Below are 24,153 nucleotides of genomic sequence, written 5' to 3' on the forward strand. Positions count from 1 at the left end.
GACCTTGAGATGCTTCTTACGGAGCCACTCCTTAGTTGCCCTGGCTGTGTGTTTCGGGTCATTGTCATGCTGGAAGACCCAGCCACGACCCATCTTCAATGCTCTTACTGAGGGAAGGAGGTTGTTGGCCAAGATCTCGCGATACATGGCCCCATCCATCCTCCCCTCAATACGGTGCAGTCGTCCTGTCCCCTTTGCAGAAAAGCATCCCCAAAGAATGATGTTTCCACCTCCATGCTTCACGGTTGGGATGGTGTTCTTGGGGTTGTACTCATCCTTCTTCTTCCTCCAAACACGGCGAGTGGAGTTTAGACCAAAAAGCTCTATTTTTGTCTCATCAGACCACATTACCTTCTCCCATTCCTCCTCTGGATCACCCAGATGGTCATTGGCAAACTTCAGACGGGCCTGGATATGCGCTGGCTTGAGCAGGGGGACCTTGCGTGCGCTGCAGGATTTTAATCCATGACGGCGTAGTGTGTTACTAATGGTTTTCTTTGAGACTGTGGTCCCAGCTCTCTTCAGGTCACAAAAAATCATACAATGTGATTTTCTGGATTTTTCTACATGCTTTGTAAGTAGGAAAACCTGCAAAATCGGCAGTGTATCAAATACTTGTTCTCCCCACTGTATATACATTTGTGAGAGAAAAAAAACATATGGGGGATTGGAAGTGATGCAAACAATTACATTGATGGAATTTACAATCTATCTGTAAAATTAAAGCTGATCTACCCCCTAAAATAAAAGAAAGAAAGAAATGTTTAACGCTTTTATTTGAAAGAAAATTGAGAAATAATGTCACATATTTGCCTGGACTAAGTGTCTTGTGTGGTGTTCGTATACAATTTCAACCATAACACTATCACCCTTACCAGGCCCGGCGGCAGGATTAACTTGGCAAAGGGGCATCAGAAATGACTAAGGGGGCACAACTATTTTCGCTTGCTGATAACACAGGATGGATGTACTCCTGAGTGGCACAGTGGTCTAAGGCGCCGCATCGCAGTGCAAACTGTGCCACTAGAGATCCTGGTTCGAATCCAGGCTCTGTCGCAGCCGGCCGCGACCGGGAGACTCATGGGCGGCGCACAATTGGCCCAGCGTCGTCCAGGGTAGGGGAGGGAATGGCCGGCAGGGATGTAGCTCAGTTGATAGAGCATGGTGCTTGCAACGCCAGGGTTGTGGGTTCGATTCCCACGGGGGGCCAGTATAAAAATAAATAAAAATATGTATTCACTAACTGTAAGTCGCTCTGGATAAGAGCGTCTGCTAAATGACTAAAATGTAAATGTAATAATAATCGATAGTACAATTACACACAATGTATTTGCAGCCACCCACGGCTGTCTTGCCGCAAGAATACAGGCTACTGTACTGCACCGCTTTACAAACATGGACAATTCATAACCGGCTCGAGAAATTGCAAGTTATGACAACGCTACACAGCTACATGCACAATACCCATCAATCCAATGCAAAACAGTTGCTAATTACCGTAATAACACTTCCCCATGCCAATACAATGCATTTCCAATTGCGGAAAGCAAACAATAATGCACTACCACGACTTATCGGTATAATGCAGCTTGGACGCAAGCTCTCTTCCCACAAGAGTGCGGTACTACGCTGCGTACGATAACAGAGAAATTAGTATTCCATAGCAACGAGTTGTTTATGGCAACACTATAGCGACATCGTTACTCAACCATTTGTCAAGGTCTGCCCACCCACATCAATGTAATGCAAAGCACCTCTTTTACCATAGAAAACATTAAAAACAATCCGATTATAATATAAACCAAACATTTCCAATCCAATCACAGAAATCAAGCAGTAGACTTGGCAGCAACGGCAATGAAGAAAAATCACGTCTACGCCCATTTCTGACATTTGCCACGCATTTCCAAAAGCTAGCAAATAACAAAATAATACAAGCCCAGCCAGGCTGCCTGTTCTTACCAAGATTCAAAAGAGTTGCAGCCGCCTTGATGCTGTGTTGAACCTCCTCAGCAGTCTCTCGTTCCACTCCCCACCGAATTTGCTTGTAAAATCCCTCTCAAATGCCAGTTGAATCAGCTGCGCTTTCCTCCTGTACAACATGCGCCGTCTGTGCTCACTGAATACGTTTTTCAATGTTGAAAAATAGTTCTTACTAATTGCTGTGGATGCTCCAAATGTTAATCCCAGCTTCAATGCCATCATCAAAGTAGACACTGCTGTTAGAGGCCCGGAGTATCTATCCAAAATGCTCTGCGTTGTCAATTTTTCTTCTTCAGATCGGCGATTTCAGTCTGTAGAAACTGGCGTGCGACAGTAAACTCAGTTTCATTCTCTGGGTGCAAGGCACACAGGGCCTCAACAAGTTGGCTGTTTCGTTCGTTAAATCTTGCTGACATTTCTCCCAGTACAGCATCCAGAGTGCTGAAAAACTGTATTTTTGTCACGATCGTCGGGAACAGAGGACCAATGCGCAGCGTTGAATGCAAACATATTTATTTAATCTGAAAGATAACACCAACAAAACGATAACGTGACGTCCTTAGCTCAAACACAACCTACTAGGAACACGGAACAAGATCCCACAACTACTGTGGGAAAACAGCCTGTTTAAATGTGGTTCCCAATCAGAGACAACCAGCAACAGCTGACACTCGTTGCCTCTGATTGAGAACCACACTGGCCAACATAGAAATGAAACAACTAGAACTACAACACAGAACACAAACACATAGAATCTACACACCCTGGCTCAACATAACAGTGTCCCCAGAGCCAGGGCGTGACAATTTTGCACATATTCTTTCAGATTACTACTCACTACTCTTTGCCGTTTGCTTGAGTGGGGGTGTCCGGGTGCTTGTATTTCTCCTATAACTCGTCAAACTGCATCTGCCTGGCAGGAATATTCCAGTCACTCTCTGCCTTTGAACCACGCGCTACAAAATGCCAGTTTCCTCCCACAGTACAGGCGGGTTGGGTATTTCCCCAGACAAACCTACGCTGGCTCCTCATCACCGAGGTCGCCAAACACTAACGGAGGCGTCGGCGCTTGTAATATACTGGTGGTGCTGCTGCTAGGTTCGGTCTTGGCGGCTGCAGGTCCCTCCTTGGGTTGGTTACCTCCTATGTCACCAGGCCGCAAGACGGTTACGCAGGTGCATTTGCTGCTGGACTCGGTGGCCTTGGCCTCGGTGATTAGCGTCGGCCCAGCAGCCTTGGCCTCTATGGCAGGCTTCTCCCCCTCCCCGCCGCTTTGATCCGATGCTGCCGTTGTGCCCTGGCGAAGCCACTTTCTAATATCCATCATACTATCAGCTACCTACCTAACTGTTAACATTAGCTAAATTCCATCCAGCTGCGCGGATGTTCATAGTACGTAACTTTGAAAGTAAACCTAAACGGTAAAATGTGTATGACGTACGTATGATGCGTGCAAGGGAGTTGCATGAATGAAGCATACACAACAAATCGGTTGGGCATGACGGGGGGGGCAGATTGTGGGACAGAATAGGGATACAAAACTGAGGGGGCACAATATTCCAACTAAGGGGGCCTGACCATTACCTTTCAGATCATAGGCAATCTAAGAAAGGATGAAAAGAAGGAAGAAAATACAGAGGGTGGAATGGATTGAGCGAAGGAGGGACTAAAAGACAGGATGTGGAAGATTGAGAAGGCAATACAAATAGTTCTGGTGGTCACTCTCCACCTCTTTCAGATTTGTGACAACTCAACCTCCATCTTGGATCAAAATTAGGGGTGTGCAAACGTGATAAAGAACACCAATTAATTAATCCAATAATGCCACTGTCCTTTTCCCCTCCTCTCTCTCACTGACACTCATACATCCAACCAAACAACACAATAACCAACAAGCCTGGAGACTCTTCTGTCCCCAGAAGACGTATTTAGTTCCACCTCCCTAAAGAATCTATTTTCCTCCTCACTAACAGCAGACAATGAATGCCAGAACACAAATAATCACAAATAGTCCCTAAGAAGGACAGGGAGGGATAATAAAAGAGAATATGGCTGTCTTTGTGATGTACTAGGTCAGTCTCAGTTTTGTGCCTGTCACATAACCATCTCAGACCCAGGGGCATTTTCATTAGGCACCAAACGGAAGAAAACAGACTGAAACAGGGAGGAACTACCTGCATTTGTCTAATAGGAAACAAAAATGTTTGTTTATCGTTGCAAAACATTTTGCTACGGTATGCCCTGATGAATAGGACACTGGTAGACAATAGCACTAACAAGAGGGGGGGAGGGGGGGAGGGGGGGAGGAGGTATGGTTACAATATAAAAGGTGGTGGAGGTTATTCAGGTGTTATGTCTGGGGTGTGAGAGGAGAAACATGAACCTGTCTACAGTGCTTGGCTTACTCTCATAAAGGTGAGTAGGCTTGAAGACGATATAACTTCTGTTGTTTGGTCTTTGGTGAAATATTACAGAATTGTAGAATACTGAATGCATTATTGATGTAATATTGAATGCACTACAGATAGATCACAATTATGTGTATTTTCTTTATGCACAGGGTCTGCGCATGCCCAGAATGTTCTATTCTCTCCAAAATGTGATATTTTACGGATATGGTCGTATGGTTTTATGGATATGAGAATTGCACGTAGCACTTTATAATAACTCGATGTAATAAAGTATTTATAATGTAAATAGTAAATCGTTTATTCATCATTTATTGATCATTACTCCATTCATAACATGTTTAATATAGGTCCTTATAAACAATTTACTAATCATTAAGTCTTGTTGCATGGCCTCATCTAAAGTGTGGGCTATTTATACTTCATAAATGCTTTGAGTGACCAGTGTAATTTCCCACAAAAAGATGGACGTGCCATTTGTAGACAATCCAGCCGTACCTGATGCTCCTTAATGTCTCAAAATAGTCATGGTAATGTTGTGAACCTCGCGAATGCGAACTAATCATGAAACAGGAAGATGTAGCCTACACACAACAGCTGGTAGAAATGTTTACACGTATAAAATGTAAATGCTTCCAGTGCTTCAGTCTTTTAACCGCAGACTATTTTCACACATGGCTTTGTTTGGCAGCACCTTTAATGGGCCTTTAAAGGTATTAACTTTAAACATAATGGGATAGTTTCCTTACCTGGTAAGCAGTTTATGGACTGCTCTTAATGTCTTGTGGACTGATTCTGTGCATAAACAGAATAATGGCTGGTCTGGAGGAGGAGGAGTAGTAGTAGTGGTCCTCTGTAGCTCAGCTGGTAGAGCACGGCGCTTGCAACGCCAGGGTAGTGGGTTCGATCCTGGGACCACCCATACACAAAAACATGTATGCACGCATGACTGTAAGTCGCTTTGGATAAAAGCGTCTGCTAAATGGCATATTATTATTATTATAGAAGTTATTCTTCTTCTACTGTGTTTTTAAAAAATGCATTACCGCCACCAACTGGACTGGAGTGTAAATCTATTACACTTTGTGATAGAAAAGCAACAAATAAATAAAGAAAAGAAAAAACAATTACCCTGCCAACTAACCCTTCACTTATTAAATAAAATAAAATAAATAAAACCCACCACCCCATTTCACTACTTTGACCCTTTCTGATCCTACACCAGGCCAACAGCCTGGGAGGACGGGATACTACAATTTGACAGAGTTTCCTTTTGCGAAGGTGGAGACGCCAACTCCCAACCAGTGTTGGGAAATAGAGAACTACATGTTGTTCAACTAGCAATTAAACTACATTTTGCAGAAGCTTGGTGGTAGTTTAACCAAATTCAAATCAAGGTAGTGTTTTCAGTAGTTAATTCCTTTTTTGCCATGCAGCGGGGTCACTAACTACTGGACCTACACACTACTTTTTTTTTGCAAAAAATTCCATGTGTTTGATGCCATTCCGTTCACTCCGTTCCAGTCATTATTATGAGCCGTCCCCTTAGAAACCTCCACTGAATTTTTCCCGAAGTAGCTAGGATGTAGTGTAATAAAAAGTAGCTTCAGTTAAGTAAACTATATTTTTCTTAAGGGTAGCTTAAGTTTAGCTTATCTTCTTCTAGTGTGAAGTAACTCACTAACTGTAAGTCGCTCTGGATAAGAGCGTCTGCTAAATTACCCCAAAAAATATATATATATATATATATATATATATATATATATATATATATATATATATATATATATATATATATATTTGGTAAACTATGATTTCACTTATGGACCCTGAACTTAATCACGTAGCTGACCAAATTAAGCAATATTTTGGTTCTGGGTTAACCGAGATTACACTGCTCTAAGGAGTGTTTATGTTAGCGTTTTCGGACTAAAATCGCTATTTTACTCAGCATATGTCTGAAGTTACACATCACACTATTACAACAGTGTGACTGTTTTGGAATAAAATGTTCAATATATTTTCTTAAACATCCTCTGTATTGTGTGCTTATTGTTTAACCATTGTTATGTTCTAGGATCATCAGGTACTGCTGGAATGTTTACCAATGGCATGTCCATCTTTTTGTGAGAAATTACACTGGTCACTTAAAACATTTATAAAGTATTTAGTATAAATAGCCCACACTTTAGATGAGGCTACACACAATTACTTGACTAATGATTGACTAATGATTAGAAATGTTTTATAAGGACCTATTTTAAACATCTTATGAATGAACTTTTGAATCATTATTAAATACTTTAAAAGTTGTTTATACTGTAAATGTGTGAATAAGGTTACTAACATTTACAATTAAATGATTCATAAATGATGAATTAACAATTTATTAATAAAATATAAATGTTTTATTACGTGGAGTTATTATAAAGTGTTACCGAATTGCACACATACAGTGCTATGAAAAAGTATTTGCCCCCTTTGTAATTTTCTTTACTTTTGCATATTTGTGATACTGAATGTTATCAGATCTTCAACCAAAACCTAATATTAGATAAAGGGAACATAAGTGAACAAATAACACAACAATTACATATTTATTTCATAAACAAAGTTATGCAACACCCATCCCCTGTGTGAAAAAGTAATTGCCTCCCACTCAATAACTGGTTGTGCCACCTTTAGCTGCAATGACTCCAACCAAATGCTTGCTGTAGTTGTTGATCAGTCTCTCCGTCGCTGTGGAGGAATTTTGGCCCACTCTTCCATGCAGAACTGCTTTAACTCAGTGACGTGTGGTTTTCAAGCATGAACTGCCGTTTGTCCGCCACAACATCTCAATTGGGATTAGGTCTGGACTTTGACTAGCCATTCCAAAACTTCAATTTGTTGCTTTTAGCAATTTTCATGTAGACTTCGATTGTGTGTTTTGGATCATTGTCTTGCTGCATGACCAGCTGCGCTCAGCTTAATCTCACAGACGGATGGTCTGACATTCTCCTGTAGAATTCTCTGATACAGAGCAGAATTCATGGTTCCTTCTATTAAGGCAAGTCGTCCATGCCTGAGGCAGCAAAGCATCCCCAAACCATCACACCACACCACCATGCTTGACCGTTGGTATGATGTTCTTACTGTGGAATGCAGAGTTTGGTTTTCGCCAGGCATTACTGGAACCATGTCGTCCAAAAAGTTATACTTTTGAATCATCTGTCCATAGAACGTTCTTCCAAGAGTCTTGATGATCATCCAGGTGCTTTTTGGCAAACTTGAGTCAACTTTTTGGACGAGATGGGTCCCATTATGCCTGGCGAAAACCAAACACTGCATTCCACAGTAGGAACATTATACCAAAGGTCAATCATGGTGGTGGTGGTGTGATGGTTTGGGGATGCTTTGCTGCCTCAGGACCTGGACGACTTGCCTTAATAGAAGGAACCATGAATTCTACTCTGTATCAGAGAATTCTACAGGAGAATGTCAGACCATCCGTCTGTGAGATTAAGCTGAAGCGCAGCTGGGTCATGCAGCAAGACAATGATCCAAAACACACAATCAAGTCTACATGAAAATTGCTAAAAAGCAACAAATTGGAAGTTTTGGAATGGCCTAGTCAAAGTCCAGACCTAATCCCAATTGAGATGTTGTGGCAGGACTTGAAACGAGCAGTTCAGCTTGAAAACCCACACGTCACTGAGTTAAAGCAGTTCTGCATGGAAGAGTGGGCCAAAATTCCTCCACAGCGACGTGAGAGACTGATCAACAACTACAGGAAGCATTTGGTTGGAGTCATTGCAGCTAAAGGTGGCACAACCAGTTATTGAGTGTAAGGGGGCAATTACTTTTTCACACAGGGGAATTGGGTGTTGCATAACTTTGTTTATGAAATAAATATGTAATTGTTGTGTTATTTGTTCACTTATGTTCCCTTTATCTAATATTAGGTTCTGGTTGAAGATCTGATAACATTCAGTATCACAAATAAGCAAAAGTAGAGAAAATTAGAAAGGGGGCAAATACTTTTTCATAGCACTGTATGTTATGTCTACATTAGTGGTACATTTATGAAGCTATAGTCTTTAATGTGGCATGTTCCTGAATGTCTAAATGGCAGTAAAAATATGGAGTAAAATATTTCCCAGTGTGCTTTTCTGTCTGCGTTAGAACCGACCAATCCACTCCAAATAGACCAGACCAGACAACCATGGCAGAATCATGTCATCTATCACTGATCCTACTGGTCATCCTCACAATCAGAGGTAAAGAAACAATGTATGATACTGGGCATAGAAATTATTTGGCAGATTTCAATCTTACCTTTAAGTACCTCCTCTTTCTCCCCTCCCACCCTCCTTCATCTCCCACTCTCGCTCCCTCTCTACCCTTCCCTCCTCGCCCCCCTCTCCTCTCCTCTGTCACTCCCCCCACCTCTCCTTCCCTCCCGCCTACCCCTACCTCACTACCTCTCTCCCCCCTCCCCTCCCACCCCACCACTCAATTCAATTTAAGGGCTTTGTTGTCATGTGACAATTTTATTTGTCACATGCGCCGAATACAACAGGTGTAGACGTTACAGTGAAATACTTACATACAAACCTTTAACCAGCAATGCCGTTTTAAGAAAAAATAAGTGTTAAATAAAAAATAAAGAAGCAAAAAATTAAAATAACAAATAATTAAAGAGCAGCAGTAAAATAACAGTAGTGAAGCTATATACAGGGGGTACCGGTACTGAGTCAATGTGCGGGGGCACCGGTTAGTCTTGCCCCCTTACCATCCCTCCCTCCCTCCCTCACCATTCCTCCCTCCCCCTCTCCTTTTAGGAGTACTGGGCCAGAGGATCATAGGGGGTCAGGAGGTAACACCCTACTCTATAAAGTACCAAGCCTCCATCCAGTACAACAAATACCACTACTGTGGAGGGACCCTCATACACCCTCAGTGGGTGGTGTCTGCTGCCCACTGCTGGAGACCGTGAGTTATGCAACTTCTATTTCACCTACAGTCTCTTCTCACACCACTGAGTCTGGCTAATCTCGTCCACCAGCTGGCTCTCTCTCGAACCTACGCAGTAGCAATTGAGCCTACGGGGTTAGAGTCTGGAAAGTGAGACTACCTCTTATACTACACCCACTATATTTGGGGTTATGATGGGATAGAGTAGGGCATTTATAATGTATATTCTTCAAGAATCAATAGGTATACTATTTATTGAAATAACCATTGAACAGCAGGACATCTTACAGAGTGTGTCTTTAGAATGAAGTGGAATGACTCATGCTAGTTGCCATACTGGGTTGCTAGATTGGAGTGCTAACCTCCTCTACTCTCCACCCCTCTCCTCTCCTCTCAATCCACAGGGCATACCTGATCAAAGTGGTACTGAGTGAGCACAGCTTCTCCAGAGTGGAGGGCTTTGAGCAGGAGTTCAACGTCTCCAATGTGCTGGTCTACTACATGTATAACTACAGGACCTTTGACAACGACATCATGCTGCTCAAAGTAAGCTGACACAATGGACAGTAGCTTTGGTTTTCCTGTACTCCCTCTCTGTATATTATCTATTGGTCTCATTAATTGATTGATTCATTTGTTCATTAATTTATCCATTCATGCCCCCTCTCTCTCTCTCTCTCTCTCTCTCTCCTCTATCCCTCCATCAGCTGGAGAGGCCCGCAACTCTCAACGCCAAAATCCAGCCCGCCATCCTGCCCAGAGTGGACATGCCCCCGTTGCAGCAGGGAATGACCTGTACGGTAAGCGGCTGGGGGGTCACCAATATCTTCAGCTACTACCTGTCTCCCGTGCTCCAAGCTGTGGATGTTGACGTCATCACCAACTGCCAGTACTACTACTACTTCAGGATTACAGACAACATGCTCTGTGCCGGCTCTCGCGTCGGCGGGAAGGACTCCTGTCAGGTGAGAGAGGAGAAAAGATCTGAGGCTCTATTTCAGTGTCCATAATCCACACTACCATACTACTTCGAATTAAGTAATGTATCGGGTATACATTCTAAGTAGAACGCTAGTATGGAGATTGGAATGTGTAGCCTGTGTCTGAATGTCAGACTGTACTGTATGTCTTGTGACGTATGCAGACCTGGGTTCAAATACTATTTAAGGTATTTCAATTATTAAGTAGTTGAATATTGGAATGTATTTGAAAATACACTTGGAAAGTATTTGAAAATACTCAAATACACTGACTTAAATACACTCCCATGCAATTAACAGAGGTATTTGAAATTAGTATTTAAAAAAAAACATTAAAAAAGTTATCATTTTTAGATAAAACTATACTAAATATATTCACGTCACCAAATCATTTATTAAAACACATTGTTTTGCAATGAAGGTCTACAGTAGCCTCAGCAGCACTCTGTAGGGTAGCAACATGGTGTAGCCGGAGGACAGCTAGCTTCCGTCCTCCTCTGGGTACATTGACTTTAATACAAAACCTAGGAGGCTCATGGTTCTCACCCCCTTCCATAGACTTACACAGTAATTATGACAACTTCCGGAGGACGTCCTCCAACCTATCAGATCTCTTGCAGCATGAACTGACATGTTGTCCACCCAATCAAAGGATCAGAGAATGAATTTAGTACTGAACGCATAAGTTACAGCTAGCTAGCACTGCAGTGCATAAAATGTGCAAGAGAGAGAGCTAGCTATATTTCATAGTATATATTTTTTTACACTTTCACTTAGCTAGCATCAATGTAGCTAGCTAGTTTAACCTACTCAAAGAGCTTAAACAGAAAGGGATAATATGTTAGCTAGCTGGCTATGGCTATCCAACACTGGAACTCTTCAAAGTCAAGGTAAGCTTTTGATTCCTCATAATTCTCTCGACCTGTGCACTTATGTTGTAAACTTTCATTCATAGGCTAGGTTGTAGCAACCTCATGATGGGTACAGGGAAAATATGAGTATCATGTAGTAGCCTGAACCTATCTATGTTACACTGAACTGGGTGAATGGAATATGAATGACAGTCATCCAATATGCTGTTATAGAAATAAGGCCATGTTCATGTTTCTCCCTCGTCTTAAACAGCACCGACCGCCACTATCTACCAACCCTTATTCTAACCCTAACCTTAGCAATTAGTTGCTTATCAACAGATAGTTTGTTGATAGTATGACCATCTGTAGAGCATCTACAGAGGAAAATCCAGACTATCCAAATAAAAAGTGTGACCATTCATATTTATATAAAAACTACACGTATTTGAACCCAGGTCTGGACATTTGTTGTGATATGCGTATGCCAAGTATATCTGTATGGCAAGCACATTTCTTGATGGGATATTAAAGTATTCAATTCTATTCTAACAGGGTGACTCAGGCGGCCCTCTGATCTGTAACGGGCACTTTGAGGGCATCGTGTCCTGGGGCATCAGCTGTGCCAACCCCTATTTCCCTGGTGTTTACACCAAGGTCAGTAAGTACATCAGCTGGATCAAGTGGATCACGCAGAACGACAGCTAGCGACGCCATCTTATTTTTGGTCTTCTCCTTTGTAAGGATCACAATGGGATACCATGGACAGAAACTGATAGTGTATCAATATAGGACATAAGTCGGAAGTTTACATACACCTTAGCCAAATACATTTAAACTCAGTTTTTCACAATTCCTGACATGTAATCCTAGTAAAAAGTCCCTGTCTTAGGTCAGTTAGGATCATCACTTTATTTTAAGAATGTGAAATGTCAGAATAATAGTAGAGAGAATGATTTATTGCAGCTTTTATTTATTTCATCACTTTCCCAGTGGGTCAGAAGTTTACATACACTCAATTAGTATTTGGTAGCATTGCCTTTAAATTGTTTAACTTGGGTCAAACGTTTCGGGTAGCCTTCCACAAGCTTCCCACAATAAGTCAGGCGTTTGGAAATTGCTCCCAAGGATGAACCAGACTTTTTTTCTGAGGTCTTGGCTGATTTCTTTTGATTTCCCATGATGTCAAGCAAAGAGGCACTGGGTTTGAAGGTAGGCCTTTAAATACATCCACAGGTACACCTCCAATTGACTCAAATGATGTCAATTAGCCTATCAGAAGCTTCTAAAGCCATGACATCATTTTCTGGAATTTTCCAATCTGTTTAAAGGCACAGTCAACTTAGTGTATGTAAACTTCTGAACCACTGGAATTGTGATACAGTGAATTATAAGTGAAATAATCTGCTGTAAACAATTGTTGGAAAAATTACTTGTGTCATGCACAAAGTAGATGTCCTAACCGACGTGCCAAAACTATAGTTTGTTAACAAGTTTGTGGAGTGGTTGAGAAACAAGTTTTAATGACTCCAACCTAAGTGTATGTAAACTTCCGACTTCAACTGTAGATACTGATCTACCCACTGTGAACAATGACTACAGTTTTTTTTTTTTTTTACAAAATAGAAAACACGAAAAGATACACTCGTCTATTTTCTCTCTTATTGCTACTGAATGCTGTACAGCAGGGTTCTTCAATTCCGGTCCTGGAGGGCCGAAACACCTCTGTTTTTCATCCTCTCCTTCTAATCAGGGGATAATTCAGACCTGGGACAGCAGGTGAGTGCAATTAACTACCAGGTAGAAATAAAAAACAGAAGTGTTTCGGCCCTCCAGGACCGGAATTGAAGAACCCTGCTGTACAGTATATGTCAATAGTGAGTGATATTGTCTTGTTGCTGATAGAAAGCATATAAGTGATAGTGTTATCAGCAGACAGACTGATGTATAGATGTGATCGACCTACAGGCCATGTAATCATTTGTTGAATAAGAAAAACATGTGTACACTTTACAGCCATTGAGAAACATCAGGAAAATACACAAGGGTTGGCTTATTTTGTCTGGTCACCAAACAGAAATAGAGTTTAAGACACACTCAAGCTTCTGTGTCTGCACTGTTAGTTGACATATTTCCCTCTATATCATATTTTGATTCATATGATACTTCGTATGTCTTAGCAAACACATTATACTTCTTATCCATTTTATCTGTTGATAAATAACAGACATTGATGCATCCTCAGCATCTTTCTAAGAAACACAAGTTTCTAAGGTTCTTTTTGTTTCTCCCTGTGCTTTCCCATGTCCCTACTACGGAATAGTAAAACAATAAAGATACTTATTTTTACCAAGCTGTCTCTTTACTAATCCGTAGCTACTCATCTACAAAAATAAATATATTTTACCAGCACACAAACCTCATTATGTGAACTTTATACACAGCCACAAAGAAAACATTTACAGTCAGCTAAGGCAACAATATGCAATATCTTACTGGTTATGTAACAGAGTTCACTCACCTCTGCATGCAGCTGACTCACCCTCCACCCCACCCCCCCACATACACACACCCACCCAACCCGTCCAGACCCATCGGAGAGGGGGAGGATATACAAGCAACAGGGATTGGCTATAAAGAAATAAATACCCTCCCCCGATCTATTACAGTACAAGACATACTCATACTTCCACAGAAAGTCAGAGAAACTCAACAAGAACAGACACACGCACCTACAACCACAGACTCACACCACAGACAGAGACTCAGAGGCAGTATGGGAGACCTGCAGATCCAGATGCTCCATGGTAAGGACCAGGGGTCACGGCTCCTCCACCACCCAGCCAGGATAACGGTAGAAGGGCTCATCCATCGGTCCCTGGAGGCCAAGGAGTTTTCCTACTGTCCCTACAGCAAGTTCAGGGTCGGGGCTGCCCTCCTGGCCCACGACGACAGAGTGTTCACAGGTGAGATATCATCTATCACTTCAATCTATTGATTAATTGATTGAGTTTATTTGACAATCTTAAAAAATACCTACAGCTGACAATCAGTATATGTTTAGTTATATTTATTTGACCAGGTAAGTTGACCACATTATCGTTTAACTACAATATTGAACTGGGAAGACTTAGTGGAGAGGGATCCGGTTTTAGATGCATGTGTTGTTACAGTTCTGTAAAAATGTACAGAACGTCTACATTTTAAATCAAAAACTTTAGAATAGATAGATAAACAGAAAATAGGCATATCCCATAATCTGAAAAATAAAACATTACCCTGTAACGTTTATACTGTAACATTTGTGATAAAGATTGCTTCTAATCATGAGCAGGAATATGTAAGTGTGTAAAATCCAATGTTACAATGTTCCTGAATTTGTTTCATGAGTCATGACTAACCACCAAAAGGAATAACCACATATGAAGCAGGCCTGTGATGTTCAGAATGATGTAACTCTGTCTGTCTGTGTTCTACAGTTCCGTAGATTATTCACACTTGTTCCCTCAGCATTGGAATTTAGTCAATCAGAAATGAATTTAGTCAGTCATAAATTAATCAGATAGTCAGTTAGAATTTAGTCTGTTAGGAATTTAGCTCAAGTGGGCAAGAAGCCTTTTTGTGCACAAGCATAACTAGACTATTTAACAATACATGAACAGACACTAATTTCTAAGGATTTCAATGTTTCAAACTTTGTACATTGTGTTCTCGACTGACTGGTTTTGCATAACCTGTTAATGATTAACTGAGGGGAAACTATCTAACCAAGTAATCTCCTTGGCCTAAAGTCACGGTATTTGCAATGAACAAATCCATCAATTTATCAATCATATAAGATCTTTAGAGGAACCAGGGGAGACATATCTTCAGCTCTGTCTGCTTTGCCATCGTTTTAAACCCTTTGAAAACAAGTGAAAAGCTCTGTACATGACAGTAAATGTGGTCGGTTATCTCTTCAGGTTGCAATGTGGAGAACGCGTGTTACAACCTGGGTGTGTGTGCAGAGAGGAACGCCATCGCTAAAGCAGTGTCAGAGGGATACCGTAGCTTCAAGGCCATTGCTATTGCCAGGTACAGTTCTACACTGAGTGTACAAAACATTAACAACACCTGCTCTTTCCATGACATAGACTTACCAGAAAACGAAAGGTAGGGAGGTGGTATGCGTTTTTTCATAAATAACAACTGGTCTCGAGCTTTTGCTCACATTTACATTTTAGTAATTTAGCAGACGCTCTTATCCAGAGCGACTTACAGTTACTGAGTGCATACATTATTTTTTAATTTTATAAATTTTTTTCATACTGACACGAACCCACAATTTTGCCGTTGCAAACACCATGCTCTACCAACCATCGACAGAGCCTGGATTCGAACCAGCTACAAGACTGTTTTGCTAGAACAGACTGGGATATGTTCTGGGATTCATCTGATAACATTGAGGAGTTTACCACAATAGTCACAGGCTTCATCAATAAGTGCATAGACGATGTCGTCCCCACAGTGACTATAAGAACGTATCCCAAACAAAAAGCATGGATTACAGGCAACATCTGCTAGAGCTACCGCTTACAATGAATGGGACACGGATATGGACGCATACAACGCTACGACCTCTGACGAGACATCAAACATGCAAAAGGACAATAGAGGAGGAAGGTGGAATCCTTACACCGGCTACGACGCTCGGAATAGAACACTGTGCCTTGCGTGAAAGGCCCTGCTTTTCCGGATGACTGTGTGATCTCGCTCTCCATTGCTGATGTGAGCAAAACGTTTAAACAGGTTAACAATCACAATGCCGCCAGGCCATACAGAATACCAGGGCGCAATCTCAAAGCATGTGCAGACCAGCTGGCAGATGTCTTCACAGACATTTTCAATCTCTCCTTGTCCCAGTCCGTAATCCCAACATGTTTCAATCTGACCACCATGGTCCCAAGAGCCCCAAGGTAAACTGCCTAAATGACCATCACCCTGTAGCACTCACATCTGTAATTATGAAGTGCTTTGAAAGGCTGGTCATGACCCACATCAACACCATCATCCCAGGCACCCTAAACCCACCCCAATTTGCATACCGCCCCAACAGATCCACAGACGATGCAATCTCAATTGCAATTCACACTGTCCTCTCCGACCTGGACAAGAGTGGAAGTAACTATCTGAGAATGCTGTTCATAGACTACAGCTCAGCGTTCAACACCATAGTCCCCTCCAAGCTCAGCACCAAGCTAGGGACCCTGGGACTGAACCCCTCCCTCTGCAACTGGATCCTGGACTTCCTGATGGGTCGGCCCCAGGTGTTGAGGGTAGGCAACAACACCTCTGCCACTCTGACCCTCAACATGGGGCCCCTCAGGGGTGGGTGCTTAGTCCCCTTCTGTACTTCCTGTTCACCCACTACTGCGTGGCCGTGCACGACTCCAACACCAAATCAAATCAAAGTCAAATCAAATGTTATTTGTCACATACACCTGTTTAGCAGATGTTATAGCGGGTGTAGCGAAATGCTTGTGCTTCTAGCTCCGACAGTGCAGTAATATCTAACAATTACACAACATATACCCAATACACACAAAAAGTAAGGAATGGGATTTAAGAATATATACATATGGACAAGCAATGACAGAGCGGCATGGACTAAGATACAGAACAATATTATAGAATAGAATGCAGTATATATATATATATATATATATATATATATATATATATATATGAGATGAGTAGTCCAAGATATGTAAACATTATTAAAGTGACTAGTGTTCCATTTCTTAAAGTGGCCAGTGATTTCAATAGGCAGCAGCAGCCTCTAATGTGCTAGTGATGGCTATTTAACAGTCTGATGGCCTTGAGATAGAAGCTGTTATTCAGTCTCTCGGTCCCAGCTTTGATGCACCTGTACTGACCTCGCCTTCTGTATGATAGCGGGGTCAACAGGCTGTGGCTCGGGTGGTTGATGTCCTTGATGATCTTTTTGGCCTTCCTGTGACATCGGGTGCTGTATGTGTCTTGGAGGGCGGGTAGTTTGCCCCCGGTAATGTGTTCGGCAGACAGCAGCACCCTCTGGAGAGCCCTGCGTTGTGGGCGGTGCAGTTTGCGTACCAGGCGGTGATACAGTCCGACAGGATGCTCTCAATTGTGCATCTGTAAAAGTTTGTGAGGGTTTTAGGTAATAAGCCACATTTCTTCAGCCTCCTGAGGTTGAAGAGGCTCTGTTGCGCCTTCTTCACCACACTGTCTGCGTGGGTGGTCATTTCAGTTTGTCTGTGATGTGTACGCCAAGGAACTTGAAGCTTTCCACCTTCTCCACTGCGGTCCCGTTGATGTAGATAGGGGGGTGCACCCTCTGCTGTTTCCTGAAGTCCACGATCATCTCCTTTGTTTTGTTGATGTTGAGTGAGAGGTTATTTTCCTGGCAACACACTCCCAGAGCCCTCACCTCCTCCCTGTCGGCGGTCTCGTCATTGTTGGTAATCAAGCCTACTACTGTTGTGTCGTCTGCAAACTTGATGATTGAGTTGGAGGCGTGCTTGCCCACGCAGTCATGGGTGAACAGGGAGTACAGGAGGGGTCTGAGCACGCACCCTTGTGGGGCCCCAGTGTTGAGGATCAGCGAAGTGGAGATGTTGTTTTCTACCTTCACCACCTGGGGGCGGCCCGTCAGGAAGTCCAGGACCCAGTTGCACAGGTCAGGGTTCAGACCCAGGGCCTCAAGCTTAATGATGAGCTTGGAGGGTACTATGGTGTTGAATGCTGAGCTATAGTCAATGAACAGCATTCTTACATAGGTATTCCTCTTGTCCAGATGGGATAGGGCAGTGTGCAGTGTGATGGCGATTGCATCGTCTGTGGATCTATTGGGGCGGAAGGCAAATTGAAGTGGGTCTAGGGTGATATGATCCTTGACTAGTCTCTCAAAGCACTTCATGATGACAGAGGTGAGTGCTACAGGGCGATAGTCATTTAGTTCAGTTACCTTTGCTTTCTTGGGTACAGGAACAATGGTGGCCATCTTGAAGCATGTGGGAACAGCAGACTGGGAAAGGGAGAGATTGAATATGTCCATGAACACACCAGCCAGCTGGTCTGCGCATGCTCTGAGGACACGGCTAGGGATGCCGTCTGGGCCGGCAGCCTTGTGGGGGTTAACATGCTTAAATGTCTTAATCACGTCAGCCATGGAGAAGGAGAGGTCACAGTCCTTGGTAGTGGGCCTCGTCAGTGGCACTGTGTTATCCTCAAAGCGGGCAAAGGTGTTTAGCTTGTCTGGAAGTGAGACATCGGTGTCGGCGACGTGGCTGGTTTTCATTTTTGTAGTCTGTGATTGTCTGTAGACCCTGCCACATACGTCTTGTGTCTGAGCCATTGAATTGCGACTCCACTTTGTCTCTATACTGATGTTTTGCCAGTTTAATTGCCTTGCGGAGTGAGTAGCTACACTGTTTGTATTCTGCCATATTCCCAGTCACCTTGCCATGGTTGAATGCGGTGGTTTGCGCGTTCAGATTTGCGCGAATGCTGCCGTCTATCCACGGTTTCTAGTTAGGGTAGGTTTTAATAGTCACAGTGGGCACAACATCACCTATACACTTCCTGATAAACTCTGTCACCATTTCAGTGTATATGTCTAAATTATTTTTGGAAGCTACTCGGAACATATCCCAGTCCACGTGATCAAAACAATCTTGAAGCGTGGATTCCGATTGGTCAGACCAGCGTTGAATAGTCCTTAGCACGGGTACTTCCTGTTTGAGTTTCTGCCTATAGGAAGGGAGAAGCAAAATGGAGTCGTGGTCAGATATGCCGAAAGGAGGGCGGGGGAGGGCCTTATAACCATCCCGGAAGTTTGAATAGCAATGGTTGAGGATTTTAGCAGCGTGAGTACAACAGTCAATATGTTGATAGAACTTCGGCAGCCTAGTCCTCAAATTTGCTTTGTTAAATGCAGCCTCAGGATATGTGGTTTCCAGTTTGCATAAGGTCCAGTGAAGTTCTTTGAGGGCCATCGTGGTATCGGCTTGAGGGTGGATATACACGGCCGTGACTATAACCGAAGAGAATTCTCTTGGGAGATAATACGGTTGGCATTAGATTGTGAGAAATTCTAGGTCGGGTGAACAGAACGACTCGAGTTCCTCTGTGTTACTACAATTACACCATGAGTCGTTAATCATGAAACACACACCTCCGCCCTTCTGCTTCCCGGAGAGATATTTATTCCTGTCTGTGCGATGAACTGAGAACCCATCTGGCTGGACCGATTTTGACAGAATATCCCAAGAGAGCCATGTTTCCGTGAAACTGAGTATGTTACAGGCCTTGATGTCTCTCTGGAAAGAAATCCTTGCCCGTAGTTCATCGACTTTGTTAACCAAAGATTGAAGATTAGCGAGTAGAATACTTGGAAGCGGTGGGTGGTGTGCGTGCCTCCTAAGTCGGACCAGCAGGCTGCTCCGAGTGACTCTCCTCCGCCAGCGATGTTTTGGGTCAGCCGCTGGAATCAGTTCAGTTGCCCTGGGGAGAGCAAACAAAGGATCTGCTTCGGGAAAGTCGTATTCCTGGTCGTAATGCTGGTAAGTTACCGCCGCTCTGATATCCAATAGTTTTTCCCGGCTGTATGTAATGATGCAAAACACTTTCTGTGCTAATAATGTAAAAAATAACATTAAAAAAACGGCGCCAGGTACACACCATCAAAGTTTGCTGACGTCACGATTATGGTAGGCCTGATCACCGACGACGGTGAATCAGCATACAGAGAGAGGTCAGACACTTAGCAGTGTGGTGCCAGGACAACAACCTCTCCCTGAACGTCAGTAAGACCAAGAAGCTGATTGTGGACTATATTAGAAAGAGTGGAGAGCATGCACTCATCGGCGGGGCTGTTGTGGAGCTGGTCAAGAGCTTTAAGTTCCTTGACGTCGACATCACTAAGGACATAACATGGTCCACAAAAACAGAAATCCCTTATAAACATAAGTATTCAGACCCTTTGCTATGAGACTCGAAATTGAGCTCCGGTGCATCCTGTTTCCATTGATCATCCTTGAGCTGTTTCTACAACTTGATTTGAGTCCACCTGTGGTAAATTCAATTGATTGGACATGATTTGGAAAGGCACACACCTGTCTATATAAGGTCCCACAGTTGACAGTGCATGTCAGAGCAAAAACCATGCCATGAGGTCGAAGGAAATGTCCGTAGAGCTCCGAGACAGGATTGTGTGGAGGCACAGATCTGGGGAAGGGTAATAAAATATTTCTGCAGCATTGAAAGGTCCCCAAGAACACAGTGGCCTCCATCCTTCTTAAAAGGAATTAGTTTGGAACCACCACAACTCTTCCTAGAGCTGGCCACCCGGGAGAATTGCCTTGGTCAGGGAGGTGACCAAGATCCCGATGGTCAGTCTGACCGAGCGCCAGAGTTCCTCTGTGGAGATGGGAGAACCTTCCAGAAGGACAACCATCTCTGCAGCACTCCACCAATCAGGCCAGACGGAAGCCACTCCTCAGTAAAAGGCACATGACAGCCCGCTTTGAGTTTGCCAAAAGGCACCTAAAGGACTCTCAGACCATGAGAAACATGATTCTCTGCTCTGATGAAACCAAGCTTGAATTCTTTAGTTTTTCAGCGGCAGGGACTGGGAGACTAGTCAGGATCGAGGGAAATATGAATGGGGAAAAGTACAGAGGGATCCTTGCCCAGACTTGAACCCGATCAAACATCTCTGGAGAGACCTGAAAATAGCGGTGCAGCGACGCTCCCCATCCAACTTGACAGAGCTTGAGAGGATCTGCAGTGAAGAATGGGAGAAACTCCCCAAATACAGGTGTGCCAAGCTTGTAGCATCATACCCAATAAGACTTGAAGCTGTAATCGCAACCAAAGATGCTTCAATAAAGTACTGAGTAAAGGGTCTGAATACTTATGTACAGTGAGGGAAAAAAGTATTTGATCCCCTGCTGATTTTGTACGTTTGCCCACTGACAAAGAAATGATCAGTCTATAATTTTAATGGTAGATGTATTTGAACGGTGAGAGAAAGAATAACAACAAAACAATTCTGAAAAATGCACGTCAAAAATGTTATAAATTGATTTGCATTTTAATGAGGGAAATAATTATTTGACCCCCTCTCAATCAGAAAGATTTCCGGCTCCCAGGTGTCTTTTATATAGGTAACGAGCTGAGATTAGGAGCACACTCTTAAATTACCTGTCCACAGAAGCAATCAATCAATCAGATTCCAAACTCTCCACCATGGCCAAGACCAAAGAGCTCTCCAAGGATGTCAGGGACAAGATTGTAGACCTACACAAGGCTGGAATGGGCTACAAGACCATCGGCAAGCAGGTTGGTAAGAAGGTGACAACAGTTGGTGCGATTATTCGCAAATGGAAGAAACACAAAATAACTGTCAATCTCCCTCGGCCTGGGGCTCCATGCAAGATCTCGCCTCGTGGAGTTGCAATGATCGTGAGAACGGTGAGGAATCAGCCCAGAACTACACGGGAGGATCTTGTCAATGATCTCAAGGCAGCTGGGACCATAGTCATCAAGAAAACAATTGGTAACACACTACGCCGTGAAGGACTGAAATCCTGCAGCGCCTGCAAGGTCCCCCTGCTCAAGAAAGCACATATACAGGGCCGTCTGAAGTTTGCCAATGAACATCTGAATGATTCAGAGGAGAACTGGGTGAAAGTGTTGTGGTCAGATGAGACCAAAATCGAGCTCTTTGGCATCAAATCAACTCGCCGTGTTTGGAGGAAGAAGAATGCTACCTATGACTCCAAGAACACCATCCCCACCGTCAAACATGGAGGTGGAAACATTATCCTTTGGGGGTGTTTTTCTGCTAAGGGGACAGGACAACTTCACCGCATCAAAGGGACAATGGACGGGGCCATGTACCGTCAAATCTTGGGTGAGAACCTCCTTCCCTCAGCTAGGGCATTGAAAATGGGTCGTGGATGGAAATTGCAGCATGACAATGACCCAAAACACATGGCCAAGGCAACAAAGGAGTGGCTCAAGAAGAAGCACATTAAGGTCCTGGAGTTGCCTAGCCAGTCTCCAGACCTTAACCCCATAGAAAATCTGTGGAGGGAGCTGAAGGTTCGAGTTGCCAAACGTCAGCCTCAAAACCTTAATGACTTGGAGAAGATCTGCAAAGAGGAGTGGGACAAAATCCCTCCTGAGATGTGTGCAAACCTGGATGGCCAACTACAAGAAACGTCTGACCTCTGTGATTGCCAACAAGGGTTTTGCCACCAAATACTAAGTCATGTTTTGCAGAGGGGTCAAACACTTATTTCCCTCATTAAAATGCAAATCAATTTATAGCAATTTTGACATGTGTTTTTAATTTATTTGTTTTCTAAAATAAATGTGCAAAATTTTTTCTAAAAAACAGTTTCTGCTTTGTCATTATGGGTTATTGTGTTGATTGATGAGGAAAACATGTGTTTAATCCATTTTAGTATAAGGCTGTAACATAACAAAATGTAGAAAAAGTCAAGGGCTCTGAATACTTTCTGAATGCACTACCGTGTATCTACCTCAAGTACCTCTGTACATTGATCTGATACTGGTACTCCCTGTATATAGTTCCATTCTTGTGTATTTTATTTTATTCCTGGTGTTAGTTATTTTAAAAAATTACTTGTTGGGAAAGGTTCATAAGCCAGCATTTCACTGTAAAGTCTACACCAGTTGTATTCGGCGGATGTGATTAATACAATTTGATTTGAAATGTGTACATTCCTCATCTCCTCAATAATTCAAGTCTAATGCTCATCCCTATTGTCAGGGAAGTGTTATAACATCTTGATAACGATCAATGTTCTCATACAAATGTGTTAAGAGGCAGGTTGACTTTTATCCTCACGAGCGATCAATGTTCTCATACAAATGTGTTAAGAGGCAGGTTGACTTGCCCTGGAGGCAGAACTGAGCGATTTCCGCTAGATGGTCGAGCTGCAAAGCTATATTGTAAAAATTCATATCAACAAAAATTTGCTTTTGGGTTAGCAGTGTGGTTAAGGTTACAATTTGGTTTAAAATAAGTTATTACTTTGTGGCTGTGCCAGCTAGTGACCACCACCCTCCAGTACACGAGTCATCCCAAAAAATGCCAACCTGCGTGTTAATGAAGCATAGTGCAACGCAAGGATAATAGTATTCTTTTCATTGACGGTGTTGTAAAATGTCTTGTGTTGTTATCAATTTGTTTGCAGTGACTTACATGACCAGTTCATTTCACCATGCGGTGGCTGCAGACAGTTCATGAGAGAGGTAAGCGTCATTCAAGCCTTGCATCCTAGGAGGAAGACAAATTGTCTGTCATTTATCTACGTCTAATTCTGTTACTATGCCTTTTGAGTGCTTAGGTCCATGTAATTACATTCTCATTACCAAAGTAGTTATAGAGCAGGAAACTTCATCTAAAGTTTTGCTGATGCTCCATATATGACGTGTTTTTCTCCCCTCTCCAGTTTGGGGCCAGCTGGGACGTGTATCTGTCCAAGCCAGATGGCACGTACGTAGAGATGAACGTTAGTGAGCTGCTTCCTGTCTCCTTCGGCCCAGAAGACCTGTCCATGAAGAAAGTCCTCAAGATCTCCAACGAGTATTAACCTGTTATAACAACCACTGGAGGGGGTGCTAGATAAATACACTTATGTTGTAAATTATTGATATCTATTACACAAGTCTTTGATATACAGTAGATTGGGGTAAAAGGATATAGAATTCTAATCCAGAAAAATTACATTTTAGGTAGCATGTGCAGACTGGAAAGTAGCGCTGTGTCAAAGGTCTATGAATGTATGTTTATGCATTTTCATTGTTCATGTATATCGAGATTGTAAATAACATATTTAAGTACATTGATCAATTTGTATTCAATACATTTGTAAAATATTTTGTCACACTTAGCTGGTATCTTTATTCCACAACAATCTA

General features: G+C 42.7%; 2 protein-coding genes across 2 annotated transcripts; both read left to right on the top strand.

The window, feature by feature from the left end:
- The first annotated feature begins 8,595 nt into the window (after positions 1-8,595).
- Positions 8,596-12,044, top strand: LOC121578702 (trypsin-like). The gene is made up of 5 exons (XM_041893090.1): positions 8,596-8,650; positions 9,215-9,365; positions 9,752-9,893; positions 10,055-10,312; positions 11,734-12,044. The coding sequence occupies exons 1-5, from the start codon at positions 8,596-8,598 to the stop codon at positions 11,884-11,886; spliced, it is 759 nt and encodes a 252-aa protein (XP_041749024.1). The 3' UTR covers positions 11,887-12,044.
- Positions 12,045-13,852: 1,808 nt separating this feature from the next.
- On the top strand, positions 13,853-24,121 carry LOC121578327 (cytidine deaminase). The gene is made up of 4 exons (XM_041892639.2): positions 13,853-14,144; positions 15,141-15,252; positions 23,427-23,484; positions 23,685-24,121. Exons 1-4 carry the CDS (start codon positions 13,955-13,957, stop codon positions 23,823-23,825), a joined length of 501 nt encoding a protein of 166 aa, XP_041748573.1. The 5' UTR covers positions 13,853-13,954; the 3' UTR covers positions 23,826-24,121.
- Positions 24,122-24,153: the final 32 nt, after the last annotated feature.

The sequence above is a fragment of the Coregonus clupeaformis genome, chromosome 12 (assembly GCF_020615455.1).
Source record: "Coregonus clupeaformis isolate EN_2021a chromosome 12, ASM2061545v1, whole genome shotgun sequence".
NCBI classification, from domain to species: domain Eukaryota; kingdom Metazoa; phylum Chordata; class Actinopteri; order Salmoniformes; family Salmonidae; genus Coregonus; species Coregonus clupeaformis.